Below are 22,862 nucleotides of genomic sequence, written 5' to 3' on the forward strand. Positions count from 1 at the left end.
GGGAAATAATGAAGAGTATGAAGTAATAAAAGACCGTATGGTTAGGAGTTAGCTGTATGGAAGAAGATGGGAGGCCACACGAATGGGTTTACGCGTCCAACACAGGAGACGATCTGATTCATACAGAAACACAATAGCTCTTGATAAAACACACTTGAATGCGAATGTTAATAATTGCCGAAAGATATTACTCTGATTTGCCAGATCCGAGTGATGAAATACATGTAACAATGGAATAGGGTGAGGGTTGAATCCCACCCAAACCGCACGAGCCAAATAAGGAAGATCTTTCACTTCCGAAATGGCAACAATTCTGAACTCCAACAGGAATTCGCAGTACAGAGAAATATAATCCAGAAGAATACCTAAGACTTCCTACAAGCTGTGCTTAAAAACCTGTTGGGAAACCATTCTCGAGGGTGTGCAAAGATAGTCGACAGCGACACAAACTTCGAACACAAAAATAAAAATGGGACTGAGATAAATTAAATCAATCGGCCCGTTACAAAGTTTAATTAAATACATTTATTTTATGACGGTGACATTACATGTAGATATAACATACATAGATTTTGGTTACAAAAGTATGTAGCAAAATTTCAAGTTTCAAGGACAATTGATTTATTTTTCTGAGGTAAAAATAAGAGCTGTATCTAATTCAATCTTACAAAGATTGATGTTGCAAGGCAATTACAAATATTTGGATATAGCTGATAGTCAACCTTGCAATATCTTGTATTCACAATTGTAAATTTTTTGTTAGTGTTATCAGCATTTTGTTGGGAGCCCATTGGGTGATAATGGTGCTTTCTTTTAACTTAAGTTACAATGTTGGTTCTGATGCTGATGCGGGTGTGGGGTGCTGATGCACCGTTTTTTTTGGATTTTGGATGTATTTGGGTGCGTCCACATATATATATATATATATATATTAAGTACACACACAATAATTTAATTTATGCAAAGAAATGCAAGAAATATACAAAAATAAACCATTCCATAGCATGATACTTCACCATTGATAGTTCAAATTGAAATAACTAATTAGTAAATTATTCAAGTTTATTATTTCAATTTGAACTATCAATGGCAAATTATCATGATAAATGGATTATTTTTGTATATTTCTTGCATTTCTTTGCATACATAAATTATTGTGTGTTTGTGTCTACATATGTATATGTATATAGATGTATATTTCTTGCATTTCTCTGCATACATAAATTTTTGTGCGTTTGTGTCTATATATGTATATGTATACATATATACTATATAGACATATACAACTATATACATATTGATATACCTATATAGACACAAACACACAATACTTTATGTATGCAAAGAAATGCAAGAAATATACAAAAATAATCCATTTCATATCATGATACTTCACCATTGATAGTTCAAACTGAAACAACTAATTAGTAAATTACACAAGTTTGAGATTCTTACTCAATTTGAATTACAAAATCAAAATATAGTTTCAATGTTTATCAATCGAGAGTCAAGGCTTAAGATTCACAAATCAAATTCAATCAATTAGAATCAAAATAATTCTTAAAAAAAACCACATTCTCATCATCTCCTTCTGCTGCAAGCATTGCAAGTTCATTTGAACCAAACATGGTTCCACTTGTGCTAGATGCATGTGCCATGATGTTATCAACATCATCATCATCATCTGCCATTATGGTAAGATCCTGAAATGTTGCATCCAAGTTTGCACATTCAGGGGCTACATCCCAAAGCTTGGTTGATCCTTCCTTGTGTCCATCCTTTTTACATGGCAAAAGTCACAAGTTGGTATGTATATAAACCAAGTTTTTAGCTTTCTTTGAGCTCAACTGGTTGCGCTTCACTAAATGAATACAAGAGTATGTACTTCAATTCCGTTGTGCAATAGAAGAACTTGCAACTTGGATAGTGTTCATAAAATTAAACATACAAATGAAAAGCAAATTAAAGAATTTTAAACACTAAATTGTAGAGTACAATTGTTAAACAAAAGTAAAAAAAAAAAAAAACTTGTGAGAGGATCTTGATTGCAATAGGTTGTAGATTCTTGAATGGTTGACCATCCATGTACCACCATATGATAGCTTCCATGCCATTTTGGTCCTTTATTGCATATGGAGTAAGTTTTGATCCCAAAGCAAATAAGCAAAATTCTAGTCTCACCGTTTTGTGCATTTAATCATTCAAGAAGAGTTTTGCAAATGCTTTATAGCACCCAGTAGCAACTGTTTCATCTGCATATGGTGCAACTCTATCTGGCATAGCAAGTATTTCCTTGCTATAGTACCTTGGTGATAAGGCATATGCAAGGGGGTAGTCATCTTCTCCCTATGATGATGAATGATTGCTTCCACCTTATCGCACAAGGCTTCACATTCTGTGGGGTCATTCTCATGTGCTTGTATGGAAAGCTTTACATTTTCTACCATGGTGTCCATGCCATCGTATACATCCCCCAAGCAAGGTGCATCTGTATCAACAAAGCATAGCATAGTCATGATATGCTCGGTGAAAGCCAATACAAATCGCACATGAGCCCACCAAGTGTCATCGAAGATCAAAGCCTTGACCTTTTGGGCTCTCTCTAAATTTGAAGCCTTCCATGCACCTCATTGGCTAGAAATAACCATTTGACTCAATGCCCTTTCCACCTTGAGGAGTCGTCTCGTAATTTGATAATTGAACATGAATATAAAACTTATTCAAAATAAATAAATAAATGAAACTAACTAATTACAATATTAAATTTACCTTCAATAACTCTTGGAGAATAATTTGAATATGGATTGTGACATGTGGTGGTATGTGACAAACATTTGTATCTCCTCTCCCACTTGGTATATTTGCTTCACCCAACTATTTGGGTGCCAAGTTGTTGCATGAACAAGTTGAGAGAGTTTGTGTATGGTGTCCAAAAAATATGGCCGTGTCAAGACTCAACCAAAGTCCCTGCACGCCTACAATTTTTGACATTATTTGGACCACTTGGACCACATTCATAAAGATAACCAGCAATAAAAGAGACAAAACTAAAACAAAGAACACTAGAAATATTTGGGGAAAACCCTTCGAGAATGAAGGGGAAAACCTAGCCACACAACAAAAATCATTTTATTGATAATGGAATTCAAGTGTACAATGTCTATCACTTGATGCGAATATATAACAATAGGAGAGACTCATCTCATTATAATTGAAAGGTCTCTTGAGTTTCCTATAACTCCTACAATTAATAATAACTCTTTGAATATTCATGCCTCAATGCATGAGAATGACACATGTCAAATATTACAAATTAAACTTAAGTGTCCTTTTCAGTTGAAGATAATAATAATGGTAATAACGTCCAGATTTTGAGAGATAAAGATCTCTATCGAAGCTACAAACTTTAACACTCCCTCTTAGCAAGAGAGAGATCTTTAGCTGGACAGTCACATAAAGCTGCAACAAAAAAATGTTAATGATAAATTCTCAATCATACTCATGGAATCACTCAACATGAAAAGATTTGCAAGACTCGCAGCGAAACCTCTATTCATGGACTATCTCAACGTGAACTGTCATGGAATCTCTCAACATGACATCCAACTCCCATCACGAAATCTCTCAACGTGATGACATCATGGACTCTCTCAACATGATGTTCACTATCGCATAGTGAAAGAGTTATCATAGCTGATCGTATAATCTTATTGTTGATTTCACACATACAGTCATAATTGAAACTCTTTTCCAACACAAGTCTCAAAAATCTACTATACCAAAGCATGTAAAAGAAAACAAGGGTTTTAATGAGAACTCCCTCTTAATCAAGAACAACTTCGTTTGGTCATAATTGATTCCAATTGATTTTAGACATGTCATGCAATCTCCCTCTGAAGTTGAATAGTCTCTCTTTCTAAATATAATCTTCCCCTTTTATAATGTGCCATCGGTTTAATATCAAGACTGCAAACAATGTTGCATAATCTCTCACCATTTCATTGCATCTTGCAACCATGAGAGATATTAAAACTCATGACTATTAATGCTAAAAGAAATATTTAAAGACAATCTTGAAGAGATATAACCATTAATACTTATCTCTTTGAAGTCTTATCTCAACATGCACACACAAAAGAGATTATGTCTTGTCCTCCTCATGACATCAATAAGAAAAATTATATATATAAAAAATCTGATACCAAAATCAGAACAATACTCATTGTATCGAACCTTTGATTCAATATACTGACTGAGAAAGTTCATCATAGATATTTGCAAAAAAATTACATCAGTGACACTTAAACACATACAAAGCCTCTTCCATAAATAGTAATCGTTTCATTAGAAATCAATATTTAACAAGGTGAAAACTATCTCTTGATTTTCTCCAATGTTGTTGTCAAGAATTTGTCTTTTCTATTTCAGACAGACCTTTCTTGCCTCTGCAGCTTTATTCAATGCATCTTCGGTTTCCTTTTTCAGTTTAGGTGAAAGATACAACTACCAAATCTCCCTCGGCAAATAACGTGAGCATGAAGTCAGTGTCGAGCACTGGGCGATTCGAGCAGACAAGGTAGACGTAATAGCCATTGGGTATCTTGCGAGAATGAGATTTGTCAAGATGATCGGAAATAAGATCATCAATTTTACGCTTCCTATGATAAGCATTAGGTGCCCACCTGTCACTGTCGTGTACACTCATATCTTGATATACAACAAAATTGCGAACAAGCCTCTGCGTTTTCCCTTCACTTCCAGTTCTTCCTGTTCAAATATGATAATTTTTGAATTCTGGTAGAGAGAAATCAGTTTGATAAAGCTTCATCGAGGAAAAGTGCCAAGTTAACCTCTTGATCTATTGCTTCATCATAACCAAAATAGCATTAACAATAATGTGAACCGCACATAATCACTATATAAAAATATTGCAAATAAAAGAAGGGAGGTGATCAGAGAGGATCTCATCTTATGCAATTTTAGTACCCACTACCGTCCCTCCTGCACTTGCGTCCTCCTTGACAATCAAAACCTTGAGAATATTTACTACCATCTCCATTGAATTATGACCGAATAATCCAAGCCTCATTTTGCATGAAGGTGGGGACCATCGCAAATATTCAAAGAGAATATGAACGCTAAAGCGAGCGGTAATGGAGGAGTGATCTTGCACGATACACATGATATCACTCGACATGTGAATGATGCCAAGACATAAAAGAAATTGAAACAGCGAAGTCTTAGAATGAAACCAACGATGCCTAGAGTTGACGTGACACAAAATGAATAATGACGACACGAGTCATGATCCTTGGTGAAATGCATCATGCATAGGAAATATAAAACCGACACACATGACATGGGCAAATAAATGATGAAAATAGTGATATGACATAATACTCTCAGTCGGAAGAGAAATAAATAAAAGAGGAATCTTACAAGATACGCAACCGATCAAATAAGTGATTTTCAGCAGAGTGGAATTGATAACTCCAGCAGAATATCACTCATAGTCACATGGCATGATAAAGAGAAGAAGTTTGTAATCCTCAGCATAAAAATGATAACACATAAAAATATGGTAGAGAAGGAGACCAGATAGAAAACCGACAAAGGAAACTTAACAAAGGCTGAGCTGGAAGTCTAGTCATCGATACTGTTGAAGGTGAGCGCACATCTTGAAGTTCATTGATTCTGCTGAATGTGAGCACACATCATGAAGTTCCCGTTGAACCTAAAATAAAGAAAAACAAATAAAAAAAAATAAAAATATTTGGCACCGATGTGGTAAAAGAAGCAACTAACCAACATGAACATACAAAATCTAATGTAGGCAAGCATAATCGATCTGAAGACTCTATCTCAACTATGCTAAAAAAAAAAGATGCACAAAGCATCCTGAAATTAAAAAATAAGAAAAACTCATAAATACGATGTTATCTAACTTGGCTCTGATACGACGTTGAATCTGAAGCCTAGAAATTCATAAAGATAACTAGCAATAAAAGAGACAAAACTAAAACAAAGAACTCTAGAAATATTCTGGGAAATCCCTTTGAGAATGAAGAGAAAAGCTCAGCCACACAACAAAAATCATTTTATTGATAATAGAATTCAAGTGTACAATGTCTATTGCTTGATGCGAATATATAACAATAGGAGAGACTCATCTCATTATAACTGAAAGGTCTCTTGAGATTCTTATAACTCCTATAATTAATAATAACTCTTTGAATATTCATGCCTCAATGCATGAGAATGACACATGTCAAATATTACAAATTAAACTTAAGTGTCCTTTTCAGCTGAAGATAATAATAACGGTAATAACATCCAGATTTTGAGAGATAAAGATCTCTATCGAAGCTATAAACTTTAACACCACCATCTCTATTGCCTCAATGAAAATTCTAGAAATGAATTGTGAATCCTTAACTTCTTCACAATGAACATTCCTCAAAAACATTGTCCCTTTGGGGGACATTGCAATCACATTAATCAATGGTCAGTTTCTTTATCTTTCCATCCATCAGACACAATAGTTATATCAGAAGTTTTCCAAGAAGTTCTAATTGGTTGAAGAGCTTTGTCTATAGAAATTTTTTCTTTTTGAAAGAGTAGTAAGCACCTTTTCAAACCTAGGACTAGTGTAATCAGCCGTTGCTTTGAAGATGGCTGCGACCATTAACTTCCAATACGACAATCGTACCAAGTTGAAAGGAAGACCATTGGCATAAAGACAACGTGCAATTGCTTCATCAACAAACTCTCTTTCCTCTATTTTGAATACTTGATCCAACAGACCTCTTTTGTGGGTAACAACTTCTACTTTTTCCTCTTGCTCTCCCACTTGCAAGAATGGATGTTTGGAGGATGCAACATGATTGGTGGGCAGATTCACTTTGCTCTTTGTGGATGAAGGTTTATACAAACTTGTTTTTGATTTGCTCACTAAACGATCAACGACTTCTTGTTCTTTTATAAATCCGGCTACTTGTGCATCGCTCATCCTTTTTCCATCTTTGCTTTTGTTAAAACTATAACTTCGATTCTCATATTGGTTTGACTGTGCAGATCGCACAATCCTCTTATTTCATATAAAACCATTTTGAAGGCTATTAATACATTGCCCCTTGGTTAGGCATGATCGGTGATCTTTGGCGATGACTATATGTTAGCATTAAACATCAACTAAATTGGTTATGTTTGTTGTTAAACTAAATCTCCTTTCTAGGCATTGATCATGAGAAGGCATTGTGGGCCGACCTAGATAGGGTCATGTCCCTATAAGGGACATGCCTTTTGGTTATGGTGTATAAGGAGGGTATTGTTGTAGTTAAAGAGCACACAAAGAATATTAAGTCTTCTCCTTTAAGCAACTCTGCCACAAACAAGTTGCTGTGATAAATATATAAATCAGAAAGACAATTAATATTGTAATCTCATTTCAAGGTCAAACAAGAAGGAAGATCAGAAGAACAAGTAAAGAAGGTATTATCTCAGATCTGATTATTTAGAATTTGCAGAACTGTACATGGTATCAGAGCTCTGGTAGTCGAACCTAGGCTCTGCAAATTAAACAATCAAACTTAGTATATCTAGCATCATTCTCCTATCTTCAATGGTATACGCAATTAGACCCAAGGATAGATTTGATGAGAAAGAACACTTTGATGCTTGGAAATTCAGAATCATGACGATTCTTGAAGAAAATGAAGTAAAACAATTTGTTGATTCAACATCCAACCAACCTGTTGTTGAACCTAATAAAACTATCTGGAGTAAAGGAAACAGGAAAGCCATGCAGAGCATACTAGATGGAGTAAAAAATGAAATAGTACCCATGCTAATGAAATATCAAACAACATTCAATATGATGAATGCATTATTAAATGCATATGAGGTGAACAATGCAACTAGAGTCCTCGCACTAAAAAGACAACTAAATCATATACATATGAAGAAGGGAGAATCGATGAATTCTTACTTCCTAAGGGTTGCCAGTCTAAGAGATGAACTTGCAAGTATAGGAACGAGAATTGATGACAAAGAATTAACACTGATGGCTATAGATGGATTATTAGATTCATAGGAAACATTTGCACAAGGAGTAAGTGCTAGAGACAATCTTCCTAACTTCAATAGACTTAAGGGGGATTGCCTTCAGGAAGAATCCAAAAAACTTAAGAAGGGGGAACGTTGAAAACTGAACACAAATTCCTATAAAGGTAAGAAGAAGCACTTCAAGAATAGAAAAGGTAATCAAAAGAATGACAAACCTAAGAAAGACCTATCCAAAATAAAATGCTTCAAATGTGAAACGTTTGGACACTATAGATCTAATTGCCTTGAGAATTCTAAACAACAAGTGAATTGTACAAACATTACTAGGGAAGAAGATAATTATGATCCTGAGAATTGTGTATTGTATTTGGCACTATCAAATGAAGTCTCATGTAAGGCATGGATGATTGACAGTGGTTCATCTCGACATATTACAGGATACAGAGAAGCACTGGACTCTATATCAAAAAAAATTAGTGGCGAAGTCACCATCGGTGATAATTCAACACATTCGGTCAAAGGAATTGGAAATTGCACTTTGAAATTAAAGTTGGGTAGTTCTCTTCTTCCCAAAGGAGTACTCTATGTACCAGGAATAAAAAGGAATCTAATCTCGGTTACAACACTTGAAGATGATGGACATAATGTTGCATTCATGGACGGTAAACTAATGACTTGGGCTAAGAACTCCTCATTTAAGAAAGCAAAATTGATTGGTCAAAGAAAGGGGTACTTCTATGAATTAAATTCAGAACCTAGTCGACCTATTCAAGCCTTAATTTATGAAGTTGCTGATCTAAATGAAATATGGCACAGAAGGTTAGGACATCTAAATTTCAAAACCTTATCAACTATGGAGAAGATGGTTACTAGTTTACCTAAATTGAATAAAGATCACTCAAACATATGCAAAGGATGCGCTTTGGGTAAGAACACCAAAAGTCCATTTCATGATAGCACTAGAAAAACTAACAATGTTTTGGAATTAATCCACTCAGATTTATGTGGACATATATCTGTTCCTCCTCTTGGAGGATTCTGGTACTACATACTTTTTATAGATGACTTCTCTAGAAAAACTTGGATTGACTTCTTAAAATGTAAAGAATCAGAAGAAATCCTTAAGGGCCCGTTTGGTTGCTAGAATATGATTCGAGAATTGGCATTCAGAAACCTTGATTTGGGATTCGGGAACTTGAAATTCAGATTACTATTTGAGGATTTGATTTGGGACCGTTTGGTTCACCAAGAATTCATTTTGAGAATACACATTTCCACCGTTTGGTTGCACATTTCTCGAATTGAAATACCAACCATAATAAGCAATTTTTATTTTATTTGTAAATTTCAACATGAATGAAATAGGAAAACCAAAAGAAGGAGATCGTGTTAAAGATTTGGTAGATGTGATGCTCAACATGGCCGAGGCAGAGGGCCAGAAAATCTCACGGGTAAATATCAAAGTAATCATCTTGGTAAGTTTGAGAAACCTTTCAGATCTGCTTTTAAACAGTAACTAATAAAGCTATGAAGAATCTCGGATCAAAAGAAGTGTTGGAGGCTAAAGACAAGACAAAGCAGGCAGAGACAAAAATAACACAAAGAATGAATCATTTTTGTTTTGATGAAAATCCACAACACACCGTCTAAGTGGAATGATTTTTATTTTTTATTTATTCCCATTTCGATGGATTATTACAAGAGTTGTCAAGCCGTATTGTACTTTTTAAATATCACAAGATTTTTTAACAAGCGATATACTATTTTTGGAGATAATCACAGAGGCAAAACAATAATATTTATTTATTTGTTTACTCATCGATGATCTAGATCTACAAGTAAATAAAGCATTTTTTCTTTGGTACAAGTCTATTTGCATATGAAGCGTGTGTTTATTTTTTGAGAAGCCCAAATTGCATAGGACGTGCTAGCGGCGGGAGTCAAAACATCATTGACAATAGTAGAGTGGGCGATGAGTGAGTTGCTGAGGAATTCGGCAATGCTGGGTCGAGCACAAAAAGAGTTTGAGTCTACGATTGGTAGAGGGTGCTAAGTAAAGGAGAGTGACATCATGAACTTGGAGTACTTGCGATGCGTGGTGAAGGAAACTTTTACGGTTCATCGGTGTCATGTCCCCAATTTTCGGTGGCAGTCTGATTAATTAATTTGATTAACTTGGTTGTCCAAAATAATGAATATTTTATGAGGACGACTAATTAATCATTTTAATTAAATAAATAAATGATATTAAGTTAATTACTTATAAAGTTATCAAATAAATAAATATTAAAAGATAACTTTATATTTAATTAATTTAATAAAGTGACTTGGATTATAAAATATTTAATAAAGTCACTTAAGAGATAAGATCAAAAATGTTCTAGAAGTCTCTGGAGAAGATGGGAGAAAAGAATAAATAGGCACCTCGAGGCTCCATTCGAATCAAGCAGTTGTTTTATTTCTCTCTTGTTATCAGATTGTGATTCAATCACAGGTGCATTGTGGAACCTAGGGTTTCTGCAATTGTCACAGTTGGCCATTGAGAACGATAACTCTCAATTGTTACGCAATTCTAAGGGTGTGAAATATCATCTGAATTATTGCAGATTGGAGGTGACACTTTAGTCATTTCATCAGGGCGATTATTTGTGGCTTAAGGCCAATTTGTGGTTCTGGCATCTCTATCCTTTGAAGGATTCAATTCAGATAATCAGGTCAAGGGCAGAATTGAGAAGAGTAAGGGACATCTTCCGCATTTTATATAAAAGCTCGCAATAAGAATAGATCGGGAATAGGAGAACGATGCATCCAATGGTGAAGCACTTCTGAACATTTATTGAAATACAGTATTCCTGAAATTGGGCCGGCTAGAACTGGAGATCATTTTGAGATTTGCGAATTGAGCAGTGGGCAGCGTTTTCATATAACCGTTGGGCAATTGGGATTCGAGGGTTCTGAGCATCGCTAACAGGCGTCTTCCTTAACCTTCCCGTCACTTCCTGAAGACCAGTAAATATCGCATGAAATGAGGGAGGTTGCGGGTGTATTGAAGGTGAATAACTTTCGCTGTGGTAGTTTGAAGGAGTGAAGGGTTTTGTATACGAGTTCCCAACCATCACAAATCGGAGACTGTTGCACTCAATATAATGGTCGATCCATTTAAATTATTAAAGACACAGAAATCTGAGAGAGTAGCGGAAGTAATCTGAGACAAGATTGAAGGCGTAGCGGCGAAAGTGATTAGTCAAGGGTCGAAATATTTGTAAGAATTGCTTTCCGATTTGACTGGGTATCAGCCTCCTTTCGTTGTCCAGTAAAAACAACCACAGCCGAACAATCCATCAGCGGCATTCCAGGGGCGGAGTGCGATCTGCATCAAGCTTGGAGAAATCATCCAGAACAACTCCGAACTCATGCACCAGTCATAGCGTGTTTTCAATCTATTATTAGTTCCACCCGAACAGCATACTACGAATCCAGCTACCGCTCCAGTTTGGGAGAATCCGACAGAAATCACGCACAGTCTGAGCGCCGGTAAGAAGGACACGGGAATAAATAAATCGCACCCAGATTTGAGGGTTCCATTTTGCAATACGACTGTGAAGAGCAGGATTATATCCATTCAATAGCGTTACCATCAGACGGACCCACGGAAACAGGGAATCTCAGAGGTACATTAATCCAAGTGGCTCAGGATAGAATCTCCAAACTAAGGGCAGAGTGCAAGTCAGAGATCGGGTGGCGAAGTACAAACTGCAGTTCGTTAGTAGCATCAGTTTCTCTACCATTTGGGATCAGGTAGATTTCGTATCAACAGCCTTCATGATGATTAACGAACCGGCAATCTCAGGATTTTTACTCCTATACAGTCGAGGTTCATTGTTTGATTATTAAATTGTGAAACATTGGTTGAAATAAGAATTCTTTCCTGAACATCATTGATTTGTCACATCTATACTAATCGTCGTATTATTTGAGATACTTCGCTTTGCATGACATACCTCATAGTACATGACAAACTTCATAGTGTATTGATACTCCTCAAACCACAAGAATTAAATAGACTCTGCCTCAGTTTATCACTGGTTCTTAGCGAGGTTGATTGCTAATTGTTTGACGAAATGTCAAACCCTTGAAGTTTTAGTATTTTGGAAGCAATAATCCTATTGGGGTTATTTCAATCGGCCTCTTCCACTACTCATTTTGCATGAATCGACAGAAGGGTGCAGCGTGAAGCAGAGAAAATGAAGAGCAAAACAACAACGCCAATATATTTTAGCAGATCAAAAGTGAGCGCCAACGGACATGAAAAAAAGTTTCATTTTCATTAATTTGGAATGCTTGTTTTTTCAAAATTGGAATTAAAATAGGTATTTGAGCAATACCAACTATTTGGAAGGAAGACCGAATCCTTGAATTGGGGGATAAATTAGGATATGGAATTCTAATTTTCTCGTATTCCAATTCTAATTTTGTTGACCCAAACGGTGGATTACAATTTTTTTAGAATTTGCAATTCTAATTCCTATTGATATCCACGAACCAAACGTAAGGGCCCGTTTGGTTGCAAGCGTAGGAATTGAGAATTAGAATAGAAAATTTGAATGAGAATGGAAAATGAAGAGCAGGAATGGAAAAATGCAATCCAATCTTGTTTATCCCTTGTTTGGTTATGCAAGCTTAAATTGGAATAGGGTTAACTTGCAATCGGCGCCGTTTGAAAATATTTTGAAGATGCAATCGGCGCCATTGGAAAATCGCTGAAATATTTGAAAATATTGAAAACAAAGTTCCCATGCTCGCCCCAGGTCAAAGCGGATTTGAAAATTTAATCAAATTTGAGAAAGCGAAAATGAATGCAAGAATAGCAATTCCAATTACAGGTATTTTTTGGAATGGACAAAAGCTCATTTTGGGGCTAAAATGAGAATACGTATTCCTATTCCCTATTCCTATTCCACACACCAAACAAAGAATACAAATCATATTCTAATTTCCTATTCCTATTCCAGTTGTATTCCAGCAACCAAACGGGCCCTAAGAGATTTAAAGAATTTAAAACCTCAACTGAAAATGTATTAAGACATAAAATTAAAAGTCTTAGGGCTGATAATGGAGGGGAATATACCTCAGATTTGTTTAAAGAGTTTTGTAAGGAAACATGAATTAAGAGAGAGTATACTGTTCCTTATAATCCACAACAAAACAGGGTAGCCTCTATAGGGCAATTATAGAAGCTGCAAGAGCTATGATATTTGATCAAAATCTAGAATATTATCCTTGGGTAGAAGCCTCTTGTACTGCTATCTATATTCAAAACAAAAGTCTTCACTCTTACCTTAGAGATGAAACTCCTGAAGAAGTCTTTACTAAGGTTAAATCTAATATAAGCCATCTTAGGATTTTTGGGTGTCTAGTATGTATACATGTTCCAAAAGAAAAGAGAACTAAGTTAGAACCCTCCAGGAGGAAAGGTATTTTTGTTGGGTATAGTGTAACATCTAAAGCATATAGGATTTTCATACCTGGTCAGAAAAATATTGAAGTTAGTAGGGATGTAATATTTGAAGAAGATTTAGCATTCAAAAGAGCTCTAAGTTCTGAAGAACCCTTTTCCTTAGTTTTGAAGGAAATATTGAATCTGAGTCTCAGAGGGAGAACATTGAAGAAATTGAAGATGAAATTCAAAACCTCAATCTTGAAGAAACCCAAAATTCTAAGAAAAGACCACTTTGGGCCATTAAGATAGTAGAGGAAGCACAAGACTTCGCTGCACCATATGGAACATTCAGAGAAAGCAAAAGACCGAAAAGATTTTCTAGTTATGCAACAAACATGAATGATTTATCCAAATCAGAACCAACCAATGTTTCAGATGCTATTAAACATACAGCTTGGAAGAATGCCATGACAAAAGAATACCAATCCATTATGAAGAATGATGTTTGAAAAATTGTTCCAAGACCTGAAGGAAAATCTGTTGTTTATTCCAAGTGGATATTTAAATCAAGCATGCTGCTGACGGTAGCATCGAAAAATATAAAACCAGATTTGCAGCCAGGGGATTCTTTCAAAAAGAAGGGATTGATTATGAAGAAACCTTTGCTCCTGTTGCCAGATACACCTCCGTAAGAGTAGTCCTAGCTATTGCAGCATCGAAGGGATGGAAAGTACATCAAATAGATGTAAAAACAACATTTTTGAATGGAAAGATTATAGAAGAGGTATATTTGGAACAACCTAAAGGATTTGAAACTCAAAACCCTAAAATTTTTGTTTGCAGGCTTAAGAAAGCTCTCTATGGGTTTAAATAGGCTCTAACGGCATGGTATGAAAGAATTGATAAGTATCTCATTGATATGTATCTCACTGGCTTAGGATTCTCCAAGAATTAAGCTGATCGAAATCTATATTATAAAAGGGATAAAGATGATATGGTAATTTTGATACTGTATGTTGATGAGTTACTAATAATAGGTGATGATCATCTCATAGATCAATGTAAGAAAGATCTTGTCAGAGAATTGAGATGAAAGATTTAGGATTCCTTCATTACTTCCCAGGACTAGAAGTATGGCAGAATTATGACAACATCATATTCAATCAAGGAAAGTATATATTAGACATCTTGAAGAGATTTGGAATGTGGAACTACAGGCCTATGTCTTCTCCCATGGAGACTAATTTACATAAGCTTAAGGAAGTAGCAACAGAATCACCTTCCATAGATTCTACTCTTTGCAAATAGATGATTGGGTCCCTAATGTACTTGTTAAATACAAGAGCTGACATTTGCTATGCTGTTAATGCATTAAATTAGTTTATGTGTGAGTCAAAGGAGATTCACCTAGTTGCAGTCAAACACATCATGAGATACAAAGCACTCTTAACCTTGGGCTTAAGTGTGAGAAAGTTGAATTAGACCTACATGGGTACACAAACTTAGATTGGGTTGGAAGTGTTACTGACAGGAAAAACACTTAAGGATGCTATTTCAGTTTAGGCTCAGCAATGATATCATGGATATGCAAAAAAAAAGTCTTCAGTAGCACGAAGTTCCACAAAAGTCGAATACATGTAGCAGCGATGGCCTCTTGGGAAGCAAATTGGCTTAGAAAGTTAATTGCGGAATTATTTGGTCAAGCCATGAATCCTACGATTAGTCTTTGTGATAATCAAAGTTCAATTAAGCTTTCTATGAATCCAGTTTTTCATGACAGGTCTAAACATATTGAAATTTCTTACCATTATGTAAAAGATATGGTAGACAGGAATACTGTAAAGTTAGAATACATTTGCATTGTAGATCAAACAATAGATATTTTCACCAAACCTCTCTCTCGAGTGAAGATAGATCACTTCAGAAAAAAACTTGGTATGGTTGAATTGTAATTCATTTGTATTCTTTAAATTATTAATAAAATAATTTTATTGTTAGGCTATTGATTGTTATGGGCCCCACCATTTGTATTCATTATTTTAGAAGTGACATTGTCTGAGATAATGAACACTTGTATGAAAGATATTATGAGAGATGATGATCTCTTAGATAATGTGCTAAACAATAGAGATCTATTGTCAGATCTAGATGAGTTGAAGATCACATTGTGATATAGACATTGTTATGTCTATAAGTCACAATTTGGATAAAGGAAGAATTTTATTATTCTCCGAAGTTTATCCTATGTTCTGGTAGATCTTAACTTAGGATCAAGTTGTGATATAGGAATGCTAGTACCTATGAGTCACAACTTGGATAAATGAAGAATTGAATTATTCTCTGGATGTTATCCTGCATATTGTATTCATTGCAATACTGTTATCAGTAGTATAAATGATATGTCATATCACAAATATAGTAATATGACATAGGATCATGTGTTCAATAATACCACATGCTAAGAAGAAGATTCAGATAGATAGAGTATAATTCTATGCTTATTCATTGTAATTGATGATGCTAGATATGTTATCTCTCAGTATGATTATCAAGTTAAGAGGGAGTGTTAAAACTATCACTTTGATCCGCATACTAGTCTGACTGTGCAGATCGCACAATCCTCTTATTTCATATAAAACTATTTTAAAGGCTATTAATACATTGCCCCTTGGTTAGGCATGATTGACGATCTTTGGTGATGACTATATGTTAGCATTAAACATCAACTAAGTTAGTTATGTTTGTTGTTAAACTAAATCTCCTTTCTAGGTGCCAATTATGAGAAGGCATTGTGGGCCGACCTAGATAGGGTCATGTCCCTTTAAGGGACATGCCCTTTGGTTATGGTATACAAGGAGGGTATTGTTGTAGTTAAAGAGCACACAAAGAATATCAAGTCTTCTCCTTTAAGCAACTCTGCCACAAACAAGTTGCTGTGATAAATATATAATTCAGAAAGACAATTAATATTGTAATCTTATTTCAAGGTCAAACAAAAAGGAAGATCAACAGCAACCAAAGAAGGTATTATCTCAGATCTGATTATTTAGAATTTGCAGAACTGTACAGCAGACAGCTTTTGTTGCACAATCCTATTCCTTTACCGGTAAGGCCCATAAAATGAGCTTTGACCCGAGAATATGAGCTGTTGAATGGTTTACTATGACATACATTGCATTTTCAAATTTATGACCCACCACGTGAAACCTGTGATAATCTTGTGGTGTGTCTCCATAATGGACATGCTACATCAACATTGAAGTTTCACTTCGTTCACCTTGCCCTGCAGCGGAATTTTGATTGCCACTAGTGGCCATTCTTGCACAATACAAACTATGAATCTAATAAGAAAATAAAAACATTAAATTAGAAATAATTAAATAAACTATGGACATCAAACAGACAAGTGCAAAAATACGATACAAAAATACTAAAAAAATATAGCTAAACTTGTTCCTTCATTTCTTTAAAAAAAAACAAAGAAAAAAACTTGAAAAATTTAACATCTAAAAAAAAATCACTAAAAAATCTCATGAAGAGGATCAAATGCTTACCTTAGATGCTTAGACATCCTTTATAGAAGCTATTAGACACCCTACGAATGATCCTATTCAAAAAATAATGATTTTGCTTTCAAAATGCCAAAATGGAGACCAAATGAGAAGAGAGTCCAACTACAAACAAAATGAGAAGAATGAGCAATGAATGGCCTCTTTTAGGACTGTTTTAGGGTAAAGGAGCAAAAATAGAATTAAAAAAATCAGTTAACACATGCTTTTTAAAGTCACTTAAGTGACTGGGCATTGAAAAAGTCATGGGTGCTCTCCAAATGCGCCCAAATGCTGTCTGGGTGCTCTTGGAAGCACCCCAAGCGCATCCACAGATGCTGGGCATGCTTTTTGGGAGCACCGAACATCCTAATGCACCAGCGCATTGTAACGCACCAGCATCAGCATCTGGTGATTTCCATGACACTTCCGTATCTTAGCTTTTAACCCTTGAAGTCTGATCTCCTTGATTCTAGCCCGTGAGCTGAGGTTTGAGACCCTCAGATTGCGCTACTTTAATGCTCTGCCTTTGGGGGTTTCCTGTCCTGTGAACAATGCCTGGGTCACATTGCGCTTTTGTGACTGAATATTTTAATGGAGCTCTCTTTCCTGTTGATAGATTAGCTCTGAGACAGAACCTTGGCTGCTGCTGAGCATATCCTGGATTCATTGATATTTGCTGAAGTCCCACTACTGATTGTTGTAGGTGACCACAGGTCTTTTCTAACGATCCCACAATGCTGTTTGCCCTAGGAAATCAGGTTAGTTCTGCTGTAGAATGCTATTGCAGGTGAAAATGCTTCCAACTACCTGAACCTTAAACTCTAGCAAGTATGGCGCTCAGCTCAACAAATACCCAGTCAGGAAGTCCTGCACTTACCAGGTCTGAATTTAGTCTTCCCATGCCAGCAACAAATAAATTGGTTAATTTTGTGAGTGGAGGGGTTTCATCCTCATGCGTGTGAGTAAATGAGTGCAATAGCAAGAGGGCAATCATTTAAAAACATGTCTTCACATTGTCCTTTTAATCGCCCTTATACCTGAAAAGAAAATAGGTCCTGAATACCCAATTCTGGCTAGGTATTTCAAATTTAAAGTATTCAATTATTATTCATGTTTATTATTTATTTTATAATTAAACATACATTAACTAATATTTATTTAGGTGGTGTCAAGAAACACCTTTGTGTAGAAGTGTGCTTGGAGGTCGATCTCAAGAGGCAAGAGACATGGCACAGATGCAATTTTAGATTATAAGAGCACATGAATGACCAAAAGTTACTCATGCTGTCTTTTCTGATTTAAGATATATATTTATTAAAATAGAACTGCCTGAATGAAAGATTAACCAGCAACACAACAAACTAAACAAGATGGATTGTAAGGGCCATGTCTTGTCTCTGGCCGCCTTGTTACTGTCCAGATACATCTAGAACAGAGAAACTAGAAAACTCACAGCTTAATTGTTTTTCAATGTCATTGCAACAATATCATTCTCGGTTTGGTCTTCGTCTTCTTGCTTATGATCCATGAGGCCACATGAAGAAAATTTGACATAGGAATCTGTCAAAATTCATCACACTCTTACATTTTTGCCTTTTATATTTCTGTCAGTGGAATGTATGGTTTCATGTGTGATATCTATTGTAAAGACTCCTGTTTGAATTTTCCAAATCAGAAGTTGTAATGTTTATGTTCAAACTCTTCATATCAGAAGAGTCAGAATTATTGATGAGTCAAATGTTCTTCAACATGGACTCCATTAGAGAGATGATGTAGGGACAGAGCAAGACCAGAAATAAAATACATGACAGCTTGATTGAAAAAAAGCAGAATCCATGTAGAACTTGTAATCAGTTTCACACAAAAACCAAAATAGTACACAGTGAACAAAAGACAAATAAAACACATGACAACTTTTTAGAAAAAAGCAGAATCCATGTAGAACTTGTAATCAATTTCACACAGAAACCAAAATAGTACACAGTGAACAAAAGAATATTTCAACAGTTAGATAGGGGGAGGGAATATATGTAATATCTTGCCTTCTAGAGAAAACATCAGATGAAAGGAACAATAAAGCATCATAACAGGGATGTCCTGCATGCCTCAGAAGGAGAGGGCTGTTAGAAAGGTCAAGGTTGCCGTTGCACCAAAAGATCTACGTGTCAATGCCCGATACCACCAATAGTCTTATTGAACCACAAAAGGCGGTTAAGCCATGTCATGAATCTTGAGAGAGACGCTGGCCCACTGCCAACAATCCCCCTCCCAGCGTTGCTCGCCATGGCCTATGATATTCAAATTTGTAACCAAGCTCTGATACCAATTGTTAGAAAGGCTAGGGTTGCCTTTGCACCAAAAGATTGACCTGTCAATGCCCGATACAATCAATAGTCTTATAGAACCACAGGAGGCGGTTAAGCCATGTTGCGAATCTTGTGAGGGACGCTGGCCCACTGCCAACAAGGGCATGAGTTAAGAAGGGTATGAAATAAACAGTTGAGAAATGTCTGGAGCAAAATGGTTTTGTTGGAATTAGGTAGCAGTCACTATTTCAGCCTAAACATCATTAAATCATCATGCAGGCTCTATTACAATAATAGATAGCTTGTATTATTGTCTATTGTGATTTAATGGCTATCTCTTTGTAATCTATTGTAAATATTAGAATGTCTTTAATATTTAATTAGTTTTAGTTGGCTGTTAGTTAGAATAGAATGTTTTCATTCTTGATGATCATTTCCTAAGGAAACATCGTTTATTCTTTTGTATATAATGATCTATTGGTCATTGTTAATATCAAGCAAGTATTTTTTACCAAATTTTTTGTAATATGGTATTTGAGCTAACTTAAATATTTTTCGAAAAATTTATGGTCTCAGGGTTCCAAAGTATTGACATTCTCTCAGCTTGCTCTTGGGATAATGCCCCACACTCTTGGTTGTAGTCCCCAGACCTATGCCCTATTTCTTTGATCGATTCTCCGTTAATCTAGACTTCTGATTTAAGGTTATCTGGCTACTTGTTGTCAATAGAACTTCTTGGCACTTCTTTCTTGGTTGGAGCATGCTTGCCTTAGATATTTCATGATATTGACTGCATGGATTTAGTTTTGTGCTTCTTGAACAGCTCTGTTAGCAAGGATTAGGATCCACTCGTCCATTCTACCTTATCATGGTTCTGGCTATACCTGAACACCTAATTGATTATATACTAGTGTAAACATACATCTTATTGCATTGTTATTCTAATGTGTCGTAGTAGGTTCTAATAAAAAGCATATTCTTTCAGAAATGATATTTATTAGTAATATTCTTTTTTCTGTCAACTAAGTAGCCTGTGCATGAATCCTTTTCTAGTGATGTTGGAATTGTTAAAAAATGAATAAATAGAATAAATGGATTGAATATTGCATTGGCAGTGAACTCTTAAATAGAGTTTTATAGCTTGAATAAAAATGCAATGTTGAAAAAATAACCAGATGTCAAGGCCGCAATGGACCAAAAAGCTTCAGAAATTGCCAAAAAGGAAGATGTGTGGTGCCAAATGCCAGAAAAACCAAAAAACTTGGTCTTTTTGAGCTGAGGTGGACACGGGTTTGACAGAAGAAAGGCCGCTGGAATAAAGTGACAGCTAACAGGAAAAACTAATTGCTGGAAAAAAACGAGATTTCAGGGGGTTTTGATCAGACTGCAGACGAATCCTAGAAAATCTCTGACATTGCATGGGCCAGAGGAAAGCGCAGGGGTTTCACAAAAATACCAGAAAATCATCATTTCTTCCATGTCATGACTGGGCGTAGCTAGCAGACAAAAAATTGCATAAGCTAGATTTGCCAAAAACAGACCTGCTGGATGCTGCAAAAAATTGCACAAGACAAAGTGCAGTCTGTGTTAACCACCAAAAGACTGAATGAACATAGAAGACGGAATCGTTGGCTCTGATCAAAGTGGAAGCTTTCAAAAACTCAAACTTCTGAAAAGATTTCACTTAAAATTATAATTTTTTTCAAAAAATATGTGCTTCCAATCCTGAGTCTTCCCATTGCTCTGACTCAAATGCGCTCTGACACCATGAAATTGTTAAAAACAGAATAAACAGATTGAATATTGCATTAACAATGAACTCTTAGCTTTTCATTTTTCTTTTGGCTTTTGTCATCCTGATGATGGATCATGGAGTGTGATTCAAAACATTGATGTTAAAAATTTACACACAATCAAATCCCAGAAACTATCCGTCACTCTTAAATATAGTTTACAAATGCTAATTATAGCATGAACAAAAAACGTGAGGTTGTCTTAATAAAGACAATGTCTGTAAATAAAAGTGAAAGAGCAAACAGAAAACCTAAATGGCCATTAGCTAGAACTAGCTAATATTGTGAGATACTGAAAATATTCTAATAGATGTTGAATACAGAAAGCCTAGTGAATTACTTTGATGTGCTACATAAACTTTATAAGCAATGTACCTAACATGCAAAGCCATTTGGAGTGGAATATCTTGCCCTAGCAACAGGTGTCCTGATGTGTGCTCGATGCTTTGTTTGTAAAGTATATGGCTGTTTAAGAACTTCACTGAGTATTTTCCTTTAGATGATTATTTTGCAGACATGCTGTTCTGCAGTTTTGGTGGGCTTTAGCACACTGCTATACATGATATCAAACTTATGTGTTGTATATTGTTTCTTCTTAATAAATTTTGGTACTTACAAGTGTACATATATTTACAGGATATTTTAGTTGGTTTGTTGCGTTTGCGAAAATGTGGCCGCAATACAACATGCCCAGAGCTAAAGGGTAGGTGCTCAATTGTTCGTGAACTTCATGTTTATGGGACTGCAGTGCCTGTTCATGGACGCGAGGCTGACAAATTGCAACACCAGGTACATTCTTTATAGTGTGTCATATCCTTTATTATCAAATGAAGCTCTACCATGTTGTGTTGCATTACTTTATGGTTGTGTTTACTGTTCAGCTCAATCAGTTTAATTACTTATGCCATTTATAAGATTGTTGACTATGAAATGGGAAAGCAAGCAATGAAACATAAGACAACTATGAAACCTAAGATTCAAAGATAAAACCTAATCAAACCAATAGAGATAATAGGAATTGAATGCACTAATCGTGAAAACCAAGCCAATGAGTTGCACTCAAAACACAAAGTCTCCATTGTTCTTATTCCCTTGAATTGCTCTCAGATTGTGCACTCAATGCAAATTTGGAAGCTCGGAGTACAAGAAGAAAATGTTGAAGTCGTATGTCAAAAATGAGGAATTGAATGATTTGAATATTGATTGAAGGAAGATTGAATGGTGATTAGATTTCTGGGAAATCAATAGATAAGATTGCGAGAGAATTTGGAAGGTGAGTTGGAAAATGAAAAGTTAAGAGGATAGAAAGATGGGAATAAATTATCAAGTTGAAGAGATAAAGAGGAATGTGACTATGATGAGATTTGATAGAAATTAGTAAGTAGAGAGAAAATTAGTGAGGATGAAGTGGAGATGATAAATAAATAAATAAATAAAATTACTATCTCCCACATAGAAGGTAAATTGAATAAACATTTCTATTTAAATTTTAAGAAACTGGAAAATGGAAAAGGAGATGAATAATTGTCAAATTATTTAATTTTTAGAAGAATGTTTAATTAAATTAAAGAAGAGGGATTAAATAATTTGTTAGCCATTCAGGCTATTAATTGGGCGAAGCGTGACCGGAATCGTCAAGTCGTCCCCGTGTTTGGTCGGATAGGACCAGAAAGACTGGCTACTGGCAGTGGGGATTGCCACTGTGCTG

General features: G+C 35.5%; 1 protein-coding gene across 2 annotated transcripts in view; it reads left to right on the forward strand.

Annotated features, from left to right (window-relative positions):
* The window catches only part of ELO3 (radical SAM domain-containing protein / GCN5-related N-acetyltransferase (GNAT) family protein), an 85,737-nt gene that overhangs the window by 34,365 nt on the left and 28,510 nt on the right, over positions 1-22,862 (forward strand). For both annotated transcript variants that reach the window (XM_089822697.1, XM_089822698.1), the window contains one exon: positions 21,791-21,943. In XM_089822697.1, the coding sequence (XP_089678823.1) occupies positions 21,791-21,943 (153 nt within the window). The remainder of the gene's footprint in view (positions 1-21,790; positions 21,944-22,862) is intronic.

The sequence above is a fragment of the Cupressus sempervirens genome, chromosome 3, assembly GCF_028749045.1.
Source record: "Cupressus sempervirens isolate cs-2001-9-10 chromosome 3, ASM2874904v1, whole genome shotgun sequence".
In the NCBI taxonomy this organism is placed as follows: Eukaryota; Viridiplantae; Streptophyta; class Pinopsida; order Cupressales; family Cupressaceae; genus Cupressus; species Cupressus sempervirens.